Source organism: Neolamprologus multifasciatus, chromosome 9 (assembly GCF_963576455.1).
Source record: "Neolamprologus multifasciatus chromosome 9, fNeoMul1.2, whole genome shotgun sequence".
NCBI classification, from domain to species: Eukaryota; Metazoa; Chordata; class Actinopteri; order Cichliformes; family Cichlidae; genus Neolamprologus; species Neolamprologus multifasciatus.
The window spans coordinates 18,365,050-18,385,054 of NC_140447.1; the positions used below are offsets into that span (position 1 = coordinate 18,365,050).

Here is a 20,005-nt window from a genome sequence, read left to right on the forward strand (position 1 = left end):
CGAGTCTTTACAGGGATTAACGTCTTTCCCGTCCACATCCGTGTAATTCCTGTTTTGTCCTCATTTCAGAGCAAACAACCGACATGTGCTTCCCCGCTGTGGCCGCCCCCGTGTCGTCATGTCAGTACACCATGGTTCCTCTTCAGGGACTTGCATTAGTGGGCCACTGCCCGCTGGATACTCACATGACCGCTCCACATGGCGTGTACCCCGCCAACGGAGAATACACACCAAATGGAAAACCTCACCATCCTAAGCACTGCCTGCCAGGCCTTCCACAGGTAAAAAAAACAAAACAAAAACAAAACTAGGTTTTAAACTATAGGTTTATTTTTGTTTGAATATTTAATGTATGCTCGTCTGTCTTTGCAGGATGGTGTTGATTGTGATATGGAGTGTGACACGCTGCTGCAACAGCCCAATGGACACCTGCCTGTTTACCACTATTCTACCAGGTGTGATTTCATTATAACACCCATTTACTTTCTAATGTACTGGACTAACACCTTAAAATAATTCTACCAATATGAACTGGTGACATTTAAAAAAACCTTTTTGTCCTGATTTGATGAGCAAGAAAACTGAATTTTGACCAACAGGCTCAAGAATTTAAACTGAACACCTGGATAAATGTTGAAGAAATTTGTTGGCTGAACATCCCAAACATCACAACTGGTATGGACAATAAAAAAAATCTAATATGTTTTTCTTGTTTTCTTCAGTGGCCCTGATCATCCTGATCACCCTGAGCACTCCTGCTATTCTCCAGATGACTCCACTCTCCAGCTCCTCAACTCCCCACATCAGCTTTTAGACTCACAGGAAGCGGGAGGTGACGGCGGCTTCTGTGGTGGAGACAAAACGGAGGACGTCGCTCCAAGTATGTGAGGGTGTCTCCATTAATATCTGCTCATAATGTTCTCCTTTTATTATCAACCAAACGAGCATCTTTTAAGAATGCCTTTGTTTTGGTGTTGTTGTTGAATCCTCCTGTCATCTTCTCACCATTCCTCTTTCTTTACCGCAGAGCCGGCATCTTTCCCGCTTCTCTCTCTGGAGGATGAAGGGATTTTCACCACATCCTCTTCAGCAGCCACAACGCCACAATCCCAAGATGCAGCTATACAGGAAGTGAACATCCTCCCAAATGAAGCGTCCCCCGAGGACGAGGGGACGGCCAGCGTGACAGATGCATGAGAGACTGTTAAATAAACAGTAAACAAAAAGAGAGAAAATATTTATTTTTGTATCACAGATATTTATATATTTATGCTTTTGTACATAAGTGTCCGATTATACTGTATATAAGGTTATTTTCATATTGAAAAGAAAGTGACTTTTTATTCATAGATCTCCTCACGCTATGTCACGGACAAAGGGAGTAGTATTTTGTCTTTTTGTCTGTCTGCATTTGAGACCTTTATTCCTTGTGTGAAGAAGAGTCTGGAGTCTCCAGGGACTTCCTCTCAGTTCAGCACTTCACAACTAAACCCTCCCCACCAATCATGTCCTTCCCAGCCTTCCTCCATCCTTAGTCTGGACCTTTTAGGTACTTAGCTTTACGTACAACAGAAACACAATCGGACCCAGTCTGATGCTGTCACAAGGTGCTGTTTAGCTCTGCGATATCACGTTCTCTGTCATTTCTGTATAGCAGTAACACAAATGTATTATGCATTGTTCGTCATTAACAAACTATTAACAAGTGTATGCAACATAAATCATTGTTTCAGTAGTGTACAAGAGATTATATATTGTATAGTTTATTTATTTTGTTTTGGTATATTTTTTTAAATCACTGAATGGGAGAGATTCTGGAAAATGTCTTTAACTCAGTCATTGATAAGCTGAACTTTATACTGCAACCATTTCTGTGTTTACTTGTTTGCTGGTTACCAAAAGACTGCCAGGTGAGGCTGCTGCGACAGGTGTGTCAGTATTATTCCTCCCTCACTGGTCGGTAAATAAGTGTTAGTCTTTGACAGAGACATCTGCAATCAAAATGAAGGAGATCCTGAATCTACACTCCCTTTTTTTTTTTCTTTTTAAAGTGTAGCTGTTCTGTGGTTGCACATGCTGGAGCACTATTGCATGTAAATAAATGCTTATGAAATTGAGTCGAGTCGTTTGTGAATCTTGAGCATTAGTTCTTTAGGCTTTTCAAAAGTTTTTCAGAAATTTTCTTTGGAAATTGGCTGCTTTTTTTACTCATTTTCAGAGAAATGTTTTTGTTTTGTTTTTTGCTTGTCAAGCCACTTAACACTCATAATGAATCATCCAAACATGCAAATGGGTGAACCAGGATTGTCTACACACTTTTAACTTTAGCAAAAACTCAATTTGTTCACATTTCTTTAGTTGAATCTGCAACAAACTTCAGCGATAACAGTTGACGGGTATAAAATAGTTTTTTTTTTTTCCATTAACAAAATGACTCTCAAAAAGCTATTGACTGTAAACTGCATTTGCAAGACTCAGCAAGGTGTCTAGTGTTCTTCAAAAAAGTGAGGAAATTAGACAAGTGGAAAACAAGAAGTAACAGACCTAAAAACCTCACAGCAGATAAATATTTGGAAGTCATATCCTGAAGAAAGAGGAAGAAATACACAAAGACCTGATTCCTGACCTGAGAGATACATCCAGCCTTTCTTTCATCCACGGAGTGTTTGCTGAAGCCTCATCATATTGTGAAGGTGGAAGAGTTCCTGTCATGAAACCATTCTTAACCCTTAGATGCACACGTGGGGTCAAAAATGACCCCATGGGTTGTTTTTCTTCAAAATCTTTAAAATGAAAAGTTGTAATATATTCATATTCCAGGTATTCCTCATAAAATATGTTTGTAACATGAGGCCATTTGCATTTTTATTTATTTTTTCATTAATTTAAAGAAAATGCTGTTTTTGTATCACTACTCCACTCTTCCACAAGTGGGGTCAAAAATGACCCCAAGCAGTTCCTGTGGAATCTTCTATGAAACTTTCATTCTTAGCAACTCTGACTGTCCCACTTACACTTCTGATGGATCAAGAATTACTTTTTACACAGTAACATACATAATTTATAGTCAGGGCTGCACATAAGTGGTCCGCAAGTGTGCATTCGCTGTCAAAATAAAAGTATTCGCGGAAATTCAGAGATTACACGCTTCTTTTGCGGTGGAGGATCACCAAAGTAATTGCTTACAGAGCTTGCTTCTTCGACATCTTTAAGAGTTCTGAACAAATGTCTGTCCTCCTCCAGAACATCTTATGTACGCAAACGAGCGTTCCAACTTCTTATCTGGTACGCGTCTTTTATTTTGACAGCAAATGCGCACCTGAGGACCATTTATGTGCACCCCTGTTTATAGTTTCCTGTGCATTTCAAACATTGTCCTTTCTGATTTTTTTTTTAAATATTTAAAGTAACATGGCTGCTATGAGGCCAGCTAGGATCCCTGTGGATCTTGCCCTCTAAATGATCCCGGACGGATGGGATGAAGAGCCCATCAGAGGCACTGACTCAAAATCTGACATCTAAGATATAGAGGACACAGACTATTGTCCTCCCCACTGAACAAGGCCAGTCAGATACAGAGGAGTCCTCTGATGAGTCTTCTGAAGAGGAAATGGATATTAAGTCTAACAGAATGAACCCCTCTTACTGCTCTAGCCACAATATTCTGAATTAGTCGGCCAGGACTTGCACCTGGGTTTAGTACTGTCTCCCCAATAGATGTATGGAAGATGTTCATGTCTGATAATTTAATAGAAGAGGTGCTGACATGCACAAACATGGAGGCACAAAGAGTAGCCACAGACAGGGGAAAAGAGTGGAAAAATGTAATCAAACATTAGCTCCTGGCCTTCATTTGATTGACCTCTCTTGCAGGAAGTGAGAAGAACTGGGATGTACCAGTTGGTGTGTTTTTTGGGAGTCCTCTGCATAACCCATTGTACAAGGCCACTATGTCAATTCAAAGATTTAAAGATATTCGCCGTTTCTTGCACTTTGATGACAAGAGGACCAGAGCCTACCAACTGAAAACAAACCACATGGCAGCTTTCTGCTACATATGGGGCCTGTTCCTGGTCAAATGCAGGCAGAAATTCATCCCTAGTGATTGTGTTACAGTGGATGAACAACTTGTGCCTTTCAGATGGAAGACCCAGCTTCTGCAGTATATGCAGAGTAAGCATACAAAAGTGATACGAGTGATACAAAAACTGCAATGTCTTAAAATTAATGAAAAAATAAATAAAAATGCAAAGGGCCTCATGTCACAAACATGTTTTATGAGGAATACCTCAAATATGAAAATATTACAACTCTTTTTTTTTGAAGAATAACAACCGAGTTTATCGCAAAATGCATTGTTTCTATTATGGTCATTTTTGACCCCACTCGTGGAAGAGTGTAGGTATTGGTAGGTTGTGCATCCAAGGGTTAAGGAAGGGAAACAAAGAAAAGGCTGAGGTTTGCCACATTACAGGACTGAAAATTAGTGTCAACAGGTCTGATGGGATGATGAATCCAAATCTAAAATTTTTTGGTTTAATTGATCATCACTATGTATAGATCAGAAAAGAGAGTTGGGAGTGAGCGGCCGGAGGCTGTCGTTTGATCTAGAAAAATGTTTCAGGTGCTGTCATGGACAAGAGAATAAAGAAAAAAGCACACACAGTTTTCCAGTTGGCAGCAAATACAAATGTCTCCTTATAAACTTTATTAATCAATCTTGTATTTACAAATACATACATAATCTAACAATTCTGATATTAAACATTGGTATTTACAAAATAGCTCTTGGAAAAACAATTCTGTACAGCACAACCTGATAAGTTAGTAAATTACATTAGTAGGTAACTGTGCAGAAGGTTTCTCAATGACCCAGGATACACTGAACTCAAGTTCTAAACCTAAAACTGATTTTGTTTTACTACCAGTCGGTTTAACCAACATTTTCACAACAAACTTTAAAGTACCCCTGTTATGCTTTTAACTTTTTTCTTCATCATTCAATCTGTTTCATAATTTGACACGTTTGAAAAATCCACACCAAAGAGAATTATAAAGGTTTTATGCAAAGGTTTGCTTGCGACGCCTATTAACGTCTCCCTGCAGAACAGGAAGAAGAATGTTAAGGACAACTCAACCGTGATGTCCACAGCTGTCCATTCTCTCCCACAGAACACATGACTGTATTATTATTCCACTTAACACTTGACACCCATGTAACAAACTGGAATAATTTTGCCCACCCTTGAGGAAGGACAGAACGAGCAGTGACCTCAACTCAAAGATGGACGATAACTCTAAAATGTCTCTTATCAGCAAAATACTCCAAATGCTTTACTGTAAGTCTCCAAGAACTGCAAAATCACCATTTCAACAAGTGCTCCATCACCACTTTCTGAACTTATTGAACATTAAAAGCTGCTCTGAACTAACAGCAAACGCGTGTGACAAAACTCACCAAGTTAAAAAAAAACAATGAGGCTTTGCCGTGATTTCGATCAAATTCAAACGTAGGATGATGTTAAAGTTAGAAGCGATGGCTTCTAACTTGTTTTTATAATGTGGCTACGGCATTCTGTTTGCAGATGTCAGCTTTTGAAGGGCTACGCCAGTTTCATGTGAATTTGGTGGAGCTAACCATCCAGACCAGAATGGGCTCGTGGGAGTGTAGCCTCAAAAAGACAGCAGTGCACAAAGAGGCACACCTTTGCTTGTAGACCTACAAAATAAAATTAGGAGCCTATAAGCATAAGAGGGACACTTTAAAGATACACATTTCCATGTTCCTGTAAAATTATAAGATTGTTCAGATATTACAAATGATAACATTGGCAAACGCCAAAGAGAACATATCTGAGACCAAAACTGTTTTGAACATGTAAACAACAAAAATCACCATTTCAACAAGTGCTTCATCACCACTTTCTGAACTCGTTGAACATTAAAAGCAACGACAACATTTTAAATTTTTGCTCTAAAGCTCCAGTTCACCATCACATTCACGCTGCAGCAGGAGGTCTCCTCACACGGCCGAGCTGCCGTCGTGGCCCAGAATGTGGCTGATGTTGTGAGCAGGACGATTCGGCTGCTTGCCCGAGTCGGCAGATGCGGTGTTAGAGAGAGACAGCAAGGGAGACATTGGCATCGCTGAGCCATCAGTGGGCATGCCGGTAGCGATTTCGGGAAACAGAGAGGTCAAGTTGAAGTTGGAGATGTGAGGGGTGATTCCAGACGAGTTGGCGATGGGCATTGGGGGCATTTCTGGAAGCAGCGGGAAGCTGGCCTGACCAAAACCCACAGGGCGTGGCGGGGAGAGGATTGAGCCAAAGCGGTTGTTGAGTGGAGGAGCGCTCCCTTTGTCGGCACTCGGGCTCGTAAACATTTGGTTGGGAAAGTATTGGAGGGTGACATCACTGGAAAGGCTGGGGTGAGCAGCTGGAGAATAGGAAGGGTAGAAGGAGGTTAAAGTGTTCTGAGGCTCAACGGGGAGGAGGGAAGGCGTACGGGAGGCGTTCGGCTGGCTCACTGGCGGGATGAACGTAGAGTTTGCATTGATGGGGGGTGGAGGATTCATCCCTCCCTCAGGAATAAAAGGGAAACCAAAGTTTTGTGTTAGGTGCTGATCAGGAACCAGGTTGTTGTCGCTAGGAACCTGAGCACTGTCTGACATGAAGCGCACAATGGCGCTACGCCGTGCCTCTCCTCCAGACTGCGGTCGGCTCAGCAGCACCCCACCTCCAGGGGGCAGAGGCAGATGGCCCTCAGGCTCAAACGGGTTGCTCGGTCTGAGCGTACCGGATCGAGGCCGGTCGCCAGGTCTCAGTTTGGTGGGCTGGGGATCTCTGGCAATGTGGCGAGAATGTTGGCTAACAGCAGTGGGTGGACGGGAGGGGGCGGAGGAGCGGCCTGGCTCAGAGCTGCTGTGTGGGGGTGGAGGGTGAGGGAGTCCTGATCGCACACCTGGGCCTGGGTGCATGTTACTGCTGACCTGAGAAATGTGGCCCTTGTTTCCCTCTGTAAGTCGCATAGGTGGAGCCTTCTGGGTTTGGGGAACACTGGGACTGGAGGTCTTGGCCTGTATGTCTGCTGACGAGTTTCCAGGCACACAGCTGTACTCCATGCTGACCGGGGGACAGCACTGCACTGCTCGTTGGTGGTTGCTCTGCTCAGGAAGGTGGGGGGACAGGAGGCTTTGCATGAAACTCTGATGACATCCATCCTGTTCTCGAGGCAGCGCTGGTCCAACCTGGACCCCTTGTGAGCCAGGATGAGCTCCGCTGTACCCCCCACGATTTCGGCCATCTGTTGCAGGGCCCATCCTGAAACCTGGCTGTTGCTGCCCCTGAGGCCCCCTCTGGGAGGGAGGCACTGGTTTAGATGTCATGTCACTCCCACGAGATACCTGAGCCTCAAAACCACTGAGCTGATGTGCTCCTCCTGCACCCCCCATTGCCTTAAAGGGCGGACACTCTGAGACCCGCTGAACATCAGCGGACCCTGGATGGTCAGATGGCAGACGGCTCTGTGGGTTATGTGCAATGTTGGCCTTCCCTCTTGACGTGTCCAGATAACCACGGAGGTCTGGCTGCTCCTGAGCGCCACTGTGACCAGGCTGAAGGTGGAGACCGATGCGCTGCTGCTCGCCACTAGTGGAGCTTTTACCGATGAGCGCCTCAGCAGAGTAGCTGGACACACGGTGACGTTCCTGCCGAGATGGAGTGCAGGCCAAGTCAGACGACCGTGACACAGGATTGGCGGGAGGAGAAATGAGCTGCTGTTCCAGACTCCTAGAGCTCATCATCCTCTGCATAGCATTATGGTCTTGACCAGACTGAGGGAGAAAAAGTGGAAATAATATCAGTAACACCCTCAAAATAAATCTTAACTATCATAAATCAATAAGAGCAATAAAACCAGATCAGAGTGGAGTCCAGTGGTGGCCCTTAGTAGTATTTTATGCAGCTTGTGAGGGCAACAAACAAAACACCCACAACTCATGCCATGCTACAATATATCAGCCCAGAAAATGAACAAGGGAGATATTTATTCAATTTCAACATCTGTTCCTCCCATCATAGCAGACCAAACCTTTCTAACATTAACAAATAAGGCTGCTGTCCAGAAATGCAGAAAACTCAATCAACTTAAAGAAATCTTTCAAGAAATTAATTAATCACATAAACGACTATCATCTGAACTGACGCAACTTTGTAATGTGATGTAATGTAGTGTGCCTTTTTCTTGCATGGCCCTCAATCATATGTTAAGTCCCAAAAGTGGCACTCTGTCATCAAAACTTTGAGAACCCCTGGTGTACAGTGTCATCCAACCACAAAGCATGTGTTAACATTTTTATCCTGACAGCTCTCAGATGTTCATGAATAGATGGTAGAAATTAAAACAAAATAAAACACAATGATTGAACTACATTTCAATTACAAACAATCTTAAATTTACACTCCTCTGTCTACAATGTGGCTGTAAGGGCAGAGCTGCTATTTCACTGCAAAGTCCCCCACACACTATAAAGTGTCAGTACTGTGATTGTTTGCTTTTCTTTTCATGATTTTTTTCCTTTCTGTAAATGTGAGTTTCTCCATGGTAGACTGTTGCAGCAGCCAGGTGTTTGTATAAAGGACACTTAGGTAGTTAGACAACAAAGTTACACTAATTTAAACTGTTTCAGATCTCTTGGGTAATACTTAGTAAATGGTACATGGAGAACAAAAAAATTCCAGTGGACTGGTTTTCAAATATGCTTTATGCTAAAAATGCAACTGTCACTTTTTATATCACATAACACCAACCTTGAGGTGGTCCTGCTGGGCCAGGTGATTACTGTGATGGCCCCTGGAACCGGCTGCCTGTGCTTCACAACTCTTCTCCTGGTGCCTAAAGTGCTGCTGCTGGATCTGCTGCTGCAGATGCTGCTGGTGTCTGGAGTGAGAGCTCTGCTGCTGCTGCTGCAACTGTTGCTGCTGTTGATGTTGTTGATGCTGTCCCTGTGGAGGCTGTTGGTGTGTCTGTTGTTGGTGCTGCTGGGGATGAGACTGGTGCTGTGTTGGCTGTTGATGCTGCTGTGATTGTTGGTGTGACTGCTGTGGATGTTGCTGGGTCTGCTGCTGCGTGTGCTGTTGATGCTGTGCCTGTTGTTGTTGATGTGAAGGATGCTGCTGCTGCTGAACTCCAGACTTTTCCAGGTGATGCTGCTTCTGCTGCAGGCCAGCAGGTGAGCCTGTTTGACTGCCTCTGACGAGTGCCCGCTTCTTCTGGACATGCTCTTGTTGCTGAAGCGCCCTCTGGTGTATTGAGTGGCGCTGTGCTGGGTCTGACTGTGTCAAGTGGTGCTGCAGATGATACAGATGGTGCCTCTGCTGCTCCTGCTGTTGCTGTTTCATGTAAAGGTTCCCTCCCAGATGTTGACCAGGCTGTGTTACAGCATGCTGCTGATGCCCCTGGGGCAGATGAAGTACCCCTGGCTGGTTCTGCTCAGGAGGTCCTTGTGGAGGGCAGTGCCCATCTGCAGGCCTAACTACCGGGCTCATAAAAGAGTTTGCAGAGAAGAGAGGGCCTCCACCTTCTGAATTAATCCTTGTCATGACGGTTGAGGAAGACGATGGTAGCTGACCTACCATCATCTGGTTGTGGTCAGCGGCTTTCACATCCATGTGGTTGACAGGGTTACCAGATGGAGGGCAGGGCTTAGGTCGTTTACCGGTGTTTAACATCACCTCATCCTGAGCCTGCCGCTTGGAAATTATCTTTACTTGTCGCTCGCCAACACCAACTCCTCCCTGAGCCCTCATTAGTGTAGTCTTTAAGGGGATGTACTCATTTGGCTGTGTAGCACCTGAACAGGGTGAGTGAGCATTATTTGAGGCTTGGGATATAAGAGATGAGGTCCCCGCAGGAGAGGGAGCTGAGGCCTGTTGGCCAGGCAGATTTGGGGAGCCAGGGTAGGGCTGGTGACTAGAGCTGGGCCTAATTAGGTTGTTGACACTGAGGCTTGCCACTGTCCCACTCTGGGATGAGTTCTGAGACTGGACCTGGGGAAGAGGCTGAGACTGGGAGTAAGAGATGTTTTGTGGATGTCTGCTTCCACCGGCTGCACTCACAGACCCTTCCCCAACCTGTCCTCTAACAGACACCTCAACAGCAGGTTTAACTGTTCCTGGGTCAATAGGCTTATTCACTTTAGCTTGCTGCCCAGCTGAGCCTCGTTCTTTACTGGCTGACACTGGTGTGGTTTTGGTGGGCTCCCACGTGGCTGTGGTGGGGTTAGTAGATGCAGTGTTTTCCCCAGAGCACCCTCCACTCCTCCTTCCAGGGCTGTCCTGCTCCAGCATGGCTAACGCCAGCATCTCTGCCTGCTCATTTGTGAATGTAAATGTTCCAAAGGATCCAGATGATGCACCGATAGTGTGGCCTTGGGGAAGCATGGACGCCACAGAAAACCCTCTACCACCCCCAGCTCCAGAAGACATGGGAGAATCAGTCTGCCTGGTAGAGGTCAAAGAGTGCTCCAGAGTTTGATCATCTAAGTTAGTGTACACCTGTTGAGACAACGAAAAGTCCTTTCTAGCAGGAATGTCAGGAGTCACTACTAAGCTCTCTTTGGCTGCTGTTGTGGACTGCATCTCCTCCTGAGCCTCACTGTTTGCTCTAGGGGCCTGAGGCGGTTTGCCCTCAGTAGGATGGCAGGAGGACAGATTGGGTGTGCTCACATTAATCTGCTGTGTTGTAACTCTGGGAGCAGTGTTCCTTTTACTAATATCTGAACTTGTTGTAGGGGTTGTTGCAGAGCTGTGCATAGCAGAAAATGCAGGTGCAGATGATGACAGGGTTGTGGACACAGAAGATGAAGGAGTGGCTTGAGACTCCTGTTTATTACAAGGCAGAGAATCTTGTGAGGCAGATCCCTGGGAACGACAAGGTGATGTTTGTTGGGTAGTCTTATTAAAAGGTAACGGTGCAGTTGCTGTGGTACTGCTGGTGCAGACTGGAGTCAAACATACAGTAGAAACAGAGGAAGAAGTGTACAGAGTTTCAGAGGCAGCTGCTGAGGTCACCACAGGTCGGTTTTGTCCAGAAGCAGCAGTGCTGGCAGTGCACTTAGTTTGTGTTATGCTAGTTTCTGTACTGGTGATAGGATGTTTAGCCTCAGCAGTTGAGAGCTTGGTTACAGCTAAGTCGCTGCCAGAAAGTGGAGATACTTTACTCTTGTCAACCAAGTCTGAACTAACCGATGGCTCGATCGATGTGGCAGTGACTGTTGTAACTGCAGTCGTGATGCTGCTAGTGTTAGAATGACTGAATGTCGAATCACTCTGAGACGCACTGACAGAGGTTTTATCCCGTGGATGGGATTGACTAAACACAGCTGGCCCGCTGGATGAACTGCTTACAATCATTTTCTGTGTGTTCTGTTGTGTAGTGACACTACCTATAGCTTTATCTATAGCTGTGACAGCTGTGGTACATGTGGAGTTAATGTCTTTGACTTTAACAGATGCAGACTGTAAAACTTGAGATCCTGTAACCTGAACTGTCTGGCTCTCTCCTGTAGCAGCTATTGGCTTGGCAGAAAGAGCTACAGCAGGTTGTGGGGGACTGGTTTCCTTTTTCTTTGTAGCTTTAGTCCTTTTTGCTGCTGCTCTCTTCATATTCAAGGCTGTGCGAAGCCTCTTTGCTGAAGGCTTAGAGGTACTAACCACCAGCCCTGATGTGACTGGGACCTGTAGCTGTCGGGCAGGTAGTGCAAGTGTGGCTCCAGAGATGGATGCTGGAGCAGGAGGCTGCTGCTGCAACACTGATAATGGAGCAGGTGGAGGCTGACCATTGTTCTGACTAGAAATGTTAAGAGGAAGACCCTGAGAGATGCTCTGATTGAGACTGCTGAGGGCCCCTAAGCTGTTGAGAGCCACATTAGTAGTCGGTTCCTCACTGGTAGTGGGCTGGACTAGCTGCAATGTACTCTGGCCACCCTGGGAACTGGCCTTATCAGAAGTCTTCACAGGCTGCAAGGCAAACACCTGTCCATTCACAGTGATAGTCTGTGGGGTTGTAGGAACTGGTGGAGAAGATGATGTCTGGGTGGCCTGCGGAGGATGGCTCGCTTGAGGCTGAACAGGGCGAGGAAGAATGTGCACCAGCTGCTTTCCCCCTACACTCTGCAAGGATGGGGCAGACACCGAAGTGCTGGTCATGGGTATCTGAGTGGAAACAGTAGGGATAGCGGCAGGCACCATGCCAACTTGGGGATTCTGAGCAGAAGTTGCAGCCTGATTGGGTGCCTGGATGATTACAAAATGCTGACATGATGTTTGACTTGTTATTTCCTCCCTCACAACTGGCTGGGTAGGGCAAGCACTGGCCTGCTGCAGGATTACAACACTTGGATTGTTTGTGTTCTGTGGTACTGTAACACCTGAAGCTGTTGCTCCACCTGGGTTGACTTGCAAAACCTGCATGGTCTGAAGGAGAGGAAGCACGGTGGCCTGTGGCTGGGGTACCAGGGCTGGCTGAGGGAGGGGTTGAGGTTGTGGGATTATGGCTGGTTGAAGAAGAGTAGGCTGGGGCTGAGACACGACTGCAGGGTGGGCCACCACAGATGGCTGCTGCACTATGGCTGATTGAGGAAGAACAGCACACTGAGGTTGGCATGCTAGGATAGGCTGAGGCTGCGTCTGGTTTAGGACTGCTGGCCGTATCTGGGGTGCTCTTTGAAACGGCTGCGCTTGAATGTGACCTGTAAGAGGTGCCTGCTGTACAGGCACCTGTGGTTGCATCTGTATTTGAATTGGGTGAACAGATGGTTTGCTGCTCATTGGACATACAGTCACCTGCTGGATAGGCTGGGTGGTGTTGCTGACTTCTGGAGTGGAAAGACTTTGGCAGACTGGCTGCACTGTGTTCCCTGCCATCTGCAGTGTTGTCCAGGTAGTCTGTGTGCTGCCTGCTGCCCCAGCCCTGAGAAGGGCTTGGCTGGTTGGGATAGCAGTGTAACTTGCGGTCCTTATGGCAGCATCCTGTGTTACCCATGAGCAACCCTCTGAAGCTTTTGTAGGGTGGGTGGATGCAGGCAGAGCAGAGCCTTCAGTGGGGAGCTGTGAGGCTGAAGTAGCTGCTAAGGTGAGGGGCTGAGCTTGCTGAGGCATTGACGTGGGTGCTGCAGGAATCTGGAGGGTGATGTAAGACACAGAAGGTGGCAGAGTGGGTGCCACAGCTGGTGCGTCAACCACACACTGCTCTATCATTCTCAGGCTGGGTGTAGACTGAGTGGGTGTTGCTGCTGACCCAGGGAGAAGTGCAGGGGTAGAAGAAGAGTTGTTAACATGCAGCAGGGCTCCATTAACCCTTAATCTGGCACTGGCCTCAGATGATGGCTGAATAATTAATGTTTCAGGTGACTGTTTTCCTGGGCTAGTCTCCTTTCCAGCAGGGAATTTCCCATTGCCATTAGAACAAACAATTATCCCCTTTGGGAGCTGGTGAGTAGGGGGAACTTTTGCCACTTTAGCACAGCGTTGTTTGCCCTTCCAGTGGATAGTAGGATCTTCCAGAGGGTTAATGTCATTGGCTTTGAGGAGCTCAATATAGTGAGCACTCTCTCGCCTCAATTCCTCCAGCTGACGCCGCAGCCGACGGATTTCCTCTGCTGCAAAGAGGTGTAGAAGCACATATAGTCACAAGTTCATGACTTTAACCACACATAATCCATATTCACACTTAACTTGTAGGATACTCCAACTAAATTAGGAAGCTGGTGTGTACAATATTAAAATTTACCTTGGACTTTATCTCCTCCTTCCAGAAGCATTGTATCATTTTGTTTCTTCAGTTCAGTGATGTAACGAAAGGCCTGGTCCAGTATCATGTTCTTACTCTAAAAATAAAATCATATTTTTTTCTATTAAAATATTTTGCTCTAAATAAACATAATTTCACTATATTTAGGCAAACAGAAACACCAGATTGTCTCTTACCTGTTTAAGTGCTTGGGAACATGGCAAAAGATTACCAATGCGGTTAATCCCGGCATTAATCTTTTCTTTTCTGTGTCTTTCAACTAAAACAACAAAAGAAAAAAAAAAAAGACAAAGTCCTCAGAATTCATGTACATTTAAAGTAAACCCTACACAATAAATCTACGGTCATCTATGTTTATTTTACCTGCATTGTGAGATTCTTTGTTTTTCTTCTTTCTGCAAACAATAAAATAACATAAAAAATTGAACAGTTTACATTTTAAACGACCACTTATGGAAATTATTTGACTGAACCGGAACAAATAGACTATATCTCAAAGATGTTTACTTGGGTTTCCGGCCAGGTGTCTGAGTTTCAGTCATCTCTGGCATCCTGTCCTCACAGTTGCCTGTATGATAAGGTACCAGTCAACACATCAACAGCTGGACCTAAAATCCATTCCGTGCTCGTCCTGCTGCAAGCAAAACATAAAGCATCCGAACAGAGTATTGATTATAAGTAAGAGCACTGTCAACACACCGCTGTGTATCAGCTGAGAAAAATAGTACAAATACAGTAGTGATGAGCTCATACTGTTTCATACAATAGCAGATATAAAAGTATTAAATCTGTCAAGCTACACTCAGCCTCTACTACTACTAGATGCTAACAAGCTAGTGTAATTACCCTATCTTTACTCATTTAGATAAAAACACTTACCTACACGTTACAAAATAAATAGTGTTACACGAAGTGAATAAACAGATCTTTCTCCTGGGCTTGTGTTACAATATCGGCAGCGAGCGATGTTCATATATTTAAACCTGCAAAGAAACCTAAGCAATTACCTGTTCAGCTAGCTTTCTGATAGCTAGCAGGCTAACAGCTATCTTAGCTTATCGACACCGACATGATTATTAAGCAGAACAACGCCGAGTCGCTTGTCGGCCGTGCTCACACAAATGCTGCTTACAGAGAGTAGTTTTCACGAACCTTTAGCCTCGACATTTTGGAGACTGCTGTTCCTGTAAGAACTTTAAAAATTGGAGGCTAACTATTAGCTAGCAAAGCTTTCAACTCATCTCCCAAAACAATCTGAATAACCTAACATAGTGCTGAAAGGGGCGGGCTGTACGCAGTCCTGAAAGCCAATAGCATTCCAGAGGTAGGAGGTCATATCCAATCACAACATCTATAAGCATCCGAGGAAGAGTTTAAGGCAGAGGGAGACAAATGATACACACATACACACACACACACACACACAACCCAATTTCTATACTAAAAATTCACAATGTCAAAACATAACACAACTTTTACTGCAAATAGTAATTTATTCATTTAGACGTTAAAAAGTCTTACAATATAGAGCTCCAGAAAAGATAAAATTCTCCAAAGAAATGAAAACATGCGTATACTACAGTGGAGAGGACACAACTCTCCTTGCATGCAGAGGTGTCAGAGCTTCCTCTGGGTAATACACTGTTAAGAGATCATAGCAAAACTCCAAAACTTTCAGCTGAAAGTGTGTGTAATCACTGAAGCTCACTGTGGCAGGAAGTTTGAGAAGACCAATGTCATAAGATGGCTACATAAGGTGCCAAAGGTGTTTAAGGTATTATGTCTCAAAACACTTGTATATATTTAGAAACAAGCATCCACAAACACCTCCACCATACTACTGAAAATAATGCCCAAATCCAAATCAATCTGATGTTATTCATAACACATTCAATACAACATTTGTTTGGTTCTCTCGTTCCTTTATATTTTCACTCTTTGTGATAAACCCAGGAGAACCTCTGAACCATTTGCCATCTCAGTGTGGAAAATAAAAATAACAGACTAGTTGAAGGGGGATTTAAATAACAGGCTGGAAATATTTAAAAATGAAAAGTACTGAACGCATCTTCCCACTGCCACAAAACCGTCAAGCTTTTCCCCTTTCTCCTGTACTGAGGGGGTGCATTTCTGCCCCCCCCCCCCGGGACACAACAAACCGGTCAGACTCATTTCTCATGAGTCCCAAGATTCAGGTGGTGCAGGAATAGAGCTTTGTCTGTTCCACATAACTCAAGTATCACTCCAAGCTGACCACCTGGGACTGCATTTGTGTCGGGGGATGGTCTTTCAAGCACTTTTTCCCTTTACTTTTCCAAACCAACTGATTTCCTTTGATCAACAGCATAGATATGTCCCCTCCAGCTTTAATAACCGCATTTAAAAAAACCAAACAAAAAAACCAAACAAAAAAACAACAATGTGATTTGAAAACACCAAATCCTTCCCCCTCCACCATGTCAACTGTCAGAAGTTGGTAACTTTGTCAACAGGAGCACTATAGGATGCTTAGCTTTTTGTCATTGTCAATTAACAGTATGAAGAAAATTTGCAAAAAAAAAGAAAGAAAAAAAAACAACAACAGGGGACCCCCTTGTGAAATAAATGCAGCAACTTTTATGCTTGAAATTTGTTTTCTCTTTTTAGCGTCCTTTGAAGAAAGTGTTGAATCCTGGGGCATTTGTCACAGTTCTGTTTCTGTGGAGGTGGCCACATTAGTGCCTTTTCCGAACGCTGTGCCCCTACTCTGACTTCTGAAGCTCTCCACTGGGCAGTGCACAAGGACTGCGCAGGCTCTTTTGCAACACATGGGCATCTGCAGGCTCTATCCTCTTGTAGTAATTCTTCTTTGTCTCAATAATCTCAAAGCCAAACTTCTGGTAAAAGTCAATGGCCGACTCATTGCTGATCTGCACATGACTGTAGGGTGGGAAAATACAAATGCATTAACAGGCAGCTCATCTGGAAAATCAGTCAAAAATAATTATTGTATGCAGATAAGTTTTCATGCAAATTCTGCAAATACTCACAGGTAAATATTATCAAAAGTTCCATCCTTCTCGCAGATGTTTAGCACATGATTAAGCATCTTTGTACCTGGCGTAAAAGTAAAAACAAAATCACCAATTGCACAACAGCCTCTTCTTGAGGTCCTCATAAGTTTTAAGAAACAGTATCAAACAGTCTAGTCTATCATACATCTCATAGAGGATGACTATTGCTCCTTTTATTAATTTTGTTCTTTTGTAAGGTGACCTTGGGTTTTTGAAAGGTGCCCTCAAATAAAATGTATTATTATTATTATTATTGTAACTTCCTTTTATCAAACTAATGACAGTAGAGCTTCTATTCACCTGAATCACACATAAGGATCATTAATGATAGTGGGGAAGAAAAAAAAGTTTCTTCTTCAGGAATCAATAACAGAAACAATCTACTACTACTTACCAATTCCAAGTCTACGGTAGGGTGCTAGACAGCCAAGTGTCATGATGTACAGTCTCTTCTGGTTCTGAGAGTGGTCCACTCTGCAGCACACAGCACCCACTGCAATGTCATTGAAGTACGCTGCAAAAAACCAAAACAAAACATGATGCTGAAACATCAAATACCTTTAAAAGCCACATTTCTACATTTCATGTCCCATGACTGAAAATCAAGCTGTTAAAATGCATGCAAACTGAATTCCACCAGTCGCTTTCGTCTTTGATGACATCAATGTCATCACATACAGTCATAATCAGGTGTCACCCTAACCGAAGTTGTCTAGGTGTAAGTATTGTGATGTCTTACCTAGCTTTGCAAGCTCTCCAACTTCCAGTACATCTTTGTAAAACTTGTCGTTGTAGCTGACGGGGAAGATGACCTGGTTGAGGCGTTTCAGCTGCTTAATGTTGTGGGGCGTAACGTCCCCCAGCTCGATCCGGCTACTGGAACAAGAGCAAAACGGTCAAATGGCTGACAACAGGTAAACCATTTCATTTAACATTATACGAACCAAAATACAATAAAGACTAATAAACTGACATCTTACATCTTATCCTTTATATTTGTTTATAACCACATTTCTTTCAGTCTATACACTCAATATTTGAGTAAACACTTTTACTATCAAAGCTCAAAGATGAATTACGCAGATAGTTGTCTACTTTGAGTACTGATTAAATCATGGGGTGATCGTGGCTCAAGAGTTGGGAGTTCGCCTTGTAATCGGAAGGTTGCCGATTTGAGCCCCGGCTCGGACAGTCTCGGTCGTTGTGTCCTTGGGCAAGACACTTCACCTACCGCCTACTGGTGTTGGCCAGAAGGGCTGATGGTGCGATATGGCAGCCTCGCTTCTGTCAGTCTGCCCCAGGGCAGCTCTGGCTACAACTGTAGCTTGCCTCCACCAGTGTGTGAATGGGTGGATGACTGGGTGTGTAAAGCGCTTTGGGGACCCTAGGCGGGACTAGTAAAAGCGCTATACAAATACAGGCCATTTACCATTTTATCTCTCATGAACTGCGTGATTTCTTCCCAAAAGCTATAACACTGCTGAACTGAACCTGTTATCAACTCTTGTATAGCTTAAATCAACATGTCCTCTCATAATCACACACATACATTTACATAATCTACTACTAATAGTAATTCTTTGGATGAATGCCGCTAAGAAATAAATTTAAACAACACCTGCAGCTTGTGCTTTTTATAACTCTTTACTTAAAAATGAAACTTTTCTACCATCAAAATTGATTAATATTCTCCTTTAAATATCTATAGGATGACCAGGGGATTAGTAAATGACCCACACATAGCAGTCCACTCGCCTCAGTGAGAGGTTCACTGTGGTATTTATAGGACGACTACACATCCAAGAACTGGTGGAGGTCACGTGTGTTGTCCCTAAGCATGTACAATGAGATCGGTGAAACCCTAAGTGTACAATTCATACACTTCAACATTAATTGCCCTCATGGAATAAGAGAATTTATTCAGAAATGTCCAGAAACATCATTGCCAGTGTGTTACTTTGGCAGATCAAGTTACACTGAGTCAGCTGGCACAAACGCTAAAGTTGCTGTCGTGTGTGACATTAAAATGGTAACTTTTTTGCCCAAAGTGAGACAGCTGCGTCTAAGACTTTCGACAAAACAGGTATGACTCTGTGCAGGTAGCCGAGGTTCGCGGCAAATACCAAAAATAATCAGAGCTATGATTAGCTTAGCTAAACTGGCTTTACTGACTCAGCTCTCCACTAGCAGCGAGCTAGTTAGCTTAGCTTGTTCGCGACCTACACAAACCGACAAGCGGCTAAAGTTAACGACAACAACTAAGACAGCACCACTTCAGTGACGGTGCTGTCCTTTATATAGTGGCCATGAACCTAAATAAAAGTCGTTTCGCAAGCTAGCTAGCCTTGCCGTCACCTCCCCGCCTCCTCCTGTAGGAAAAAACAGACATGAAAAACTTTACTTGTGCTAAGCTACGTATTCGTGACCCAAAAGTTCACACTCACCCTTTCATTTTAAAGAGATGATATCCCTTATTTTTGAAGAGTCTGAACTCTGAAGTTGTTTCGGGTAAAAGGTGAGAAACTGGAAAGAGTTGGGGTCGGGGATGCCTCCCGTTTTACCCTCCACATGTAGCTAGTTACGATGGTTGCAGTTAGCTTAGCCGCCACACTCCTTCCACGACTGTGTGGAGACGGACTGTCAACCCTGACCTCCGCATGCGCACACGCGCCTCTAATGTTAGATATGAGACCTTTTGACCTGGATTTGGACTCTCAGGCTCTTTTCCAGCCAAATTAAGACATTAAAATAACGGTTTATGTGTTGAAAACATCCTGGTTCTCAGTCTTAATTATATAGGGCTCGTATTCGTCTCGCATTATTTAAGGGGACCTTACTTCTGGTGTGACATTGAGGCGTATGAAATGCATTTGTCTGACCTCCGCAACAAGCCTTATATTTTTTTGGGAAAAGAACCTACGTCTTCGCCCCAAAATTATTTGTTGTAGAACAACTGGATTACTACTAGTCAATGAAATCTACCGTTTTAGTTTTCTAAATATATTACCGAAATTATTTTTATATTTATCTACTCATAAAAAAGGAAATTCGAAATTAGTTTATATATGTAATACAGTGTTGGTCATATGGGTGCTGAGAGTTTCTGTTACACAACGAAAGCGAAAGAAAAACCCATGAGCCCT

The 20,005-nt window shown here is 44.1% G+C and overlaps 3 protein-coding genes across 8 annotated transcripts in view; 1 reads left to right on the forward strand and 2 right to left on the reverse strand.

The window, feature by feature from the left end:
• boc (BOC cell adhesion associated, oncogene regulated) overlaps positions 1-4,009 on the forward strand; it is a 59,827-nt gene extending 55,818 nt beyond the window's left edge. For 3 of the 4 annotated variants that reach the window (XM_085173477.1, XM_085173480.1, XM_085173479.1), the window contains 4 exons: positions 70-281; positions 373-455; positions 723-880; positions 1,028-4,009. In XM_085173477.1, the coding sequence (XP_085029603.1) occupies positions 70-281; positions 373-455; positions 723-880; positions 1,028-1,197 (623 nt within the window). In that variant the 3' untranslated portion in view covers positions 1,198-4,009. Of the gene's footprint in view, positions 1-69; positions 282-372; positions 456-722; positions 885-1,027 lie in introns of all 4 variants that reach the window. The other variant, XM_085173478.1, reaches the window with a different exon arrangement.
• A 657-nt stretch (positions 4,010-4,666) lies between these two features.
• Positions 4,667-14,440, reverse strand: usf3 (upstream transcription factor family member 3). Of its 2 annotated transcripts, XR_014876247.1 has the most exons (7): positions 14,317-14,440; positions 14,173-14,204; positions 13,986-14,068; positions 13,789-13,885; positions 8,808-13,657; positions 5,888-7,831; positions 4,667-5,380 (listed from the first exon to the last, which is right to left on the reverse strand). XR_014876247.1 is itself a non-coding variant. In XM_085173465.1 (6 exons), the coding sequence occupies exons 1-6, from the start codon at positions 14,358-14,360 to the stop codon at positions 6,023-6,025; spliced, it is 6,915 nt and encodes a 2,304-aa protein (XP_085029591.1). In that variant the 5' UTR covers positions 14,361-14,440; the 3' UTR covers positions 4,667-6,022. The 2 variants fall into 2 exon arrangements, 1 of the variants encoding a protein (XP_085029591.1); XM_085173465.1 differs by having other exon boundaries at positions 4,667-7,831.
• naa50 (N-alpha-acetyltransferase 50, NatE catalytic subunit) lies at positions 14,317-19,536 on the reverse strand. 2 transcript variants are annotated; one of them, XR_014876250.1, is made up of 6 exons: positions 19,307-19,535; positions 17,602-17,738; positions 17,257-17,376; positions 16,839-16,905; positions 14,817-16,728; positions 14,317-14,443 (listed from the first exon to the last, which is right to left on the reverse strand). XR_014876250.1 is itself a non-coding variant. In XM_085173499.1 (5 exons), the coding sequence occupies exons 1-5, from the start codon at positions 19,312-19,314 to the stop codon at positions 16,551-16,553; spliced, it is 507 nt and encodes a 168-aa protein (XP_085029625.1). In that variant the 5' UTR covers positions 19,315-19,536; the 3' UTR covers positions 15,283-16,550. The 2 variants fall into 2 exon arrangements, 1 of the variants encoding a protein (XP_085029625.1); XM_085173499.1 differs by lacking the exon at positions 14,317-14,443 and having other exon boundaries at positions 15,283-16,728; positions 17,602-17,735; positions 19,307-19,536.
• Between the last annotated feature and the right edge of the window lie 469 nt (positions 19,537-20,005).

Coding starts and splice junctions, on each gene's coding strand:
- usf3 (XM_085173465.1), bottom strand. CDS start 14,360: ATGCCAGAGATGACTGAAACTCAGACACCTGGCCGGAAACCCAA. Junction 13,886..13,985: donor GTTCCCAAGCACTTAAACAG/GTAAGAGACAAT, acceptor TTTTATTTTTAG/AGTAAGAACATGATACTGGA. Junction 13,658..13,788: donor AGGAGGAGATAAAGTCCAAG/GTAAATTTTAAT, acceptor ACCTCTTTGCAG/CAGAGGAAATCCGTCGGCTG.
- naa50 (XM_085173499.1), bottom strand. Junction 17,377..17,601: donor TGGAGAGCTTGCAAAGCTAG/GTAAGACATCAC, acceptor GGTTTTTTGCAG/CGTACTTCAATGACATTGCA. Junction 16,729..16,838: donor ACTTTTGATAATATTTACCT/GTGAGTATTTGC, acceptor CCCACCCTACAG/TCATGTGCAGATCAGCAATG.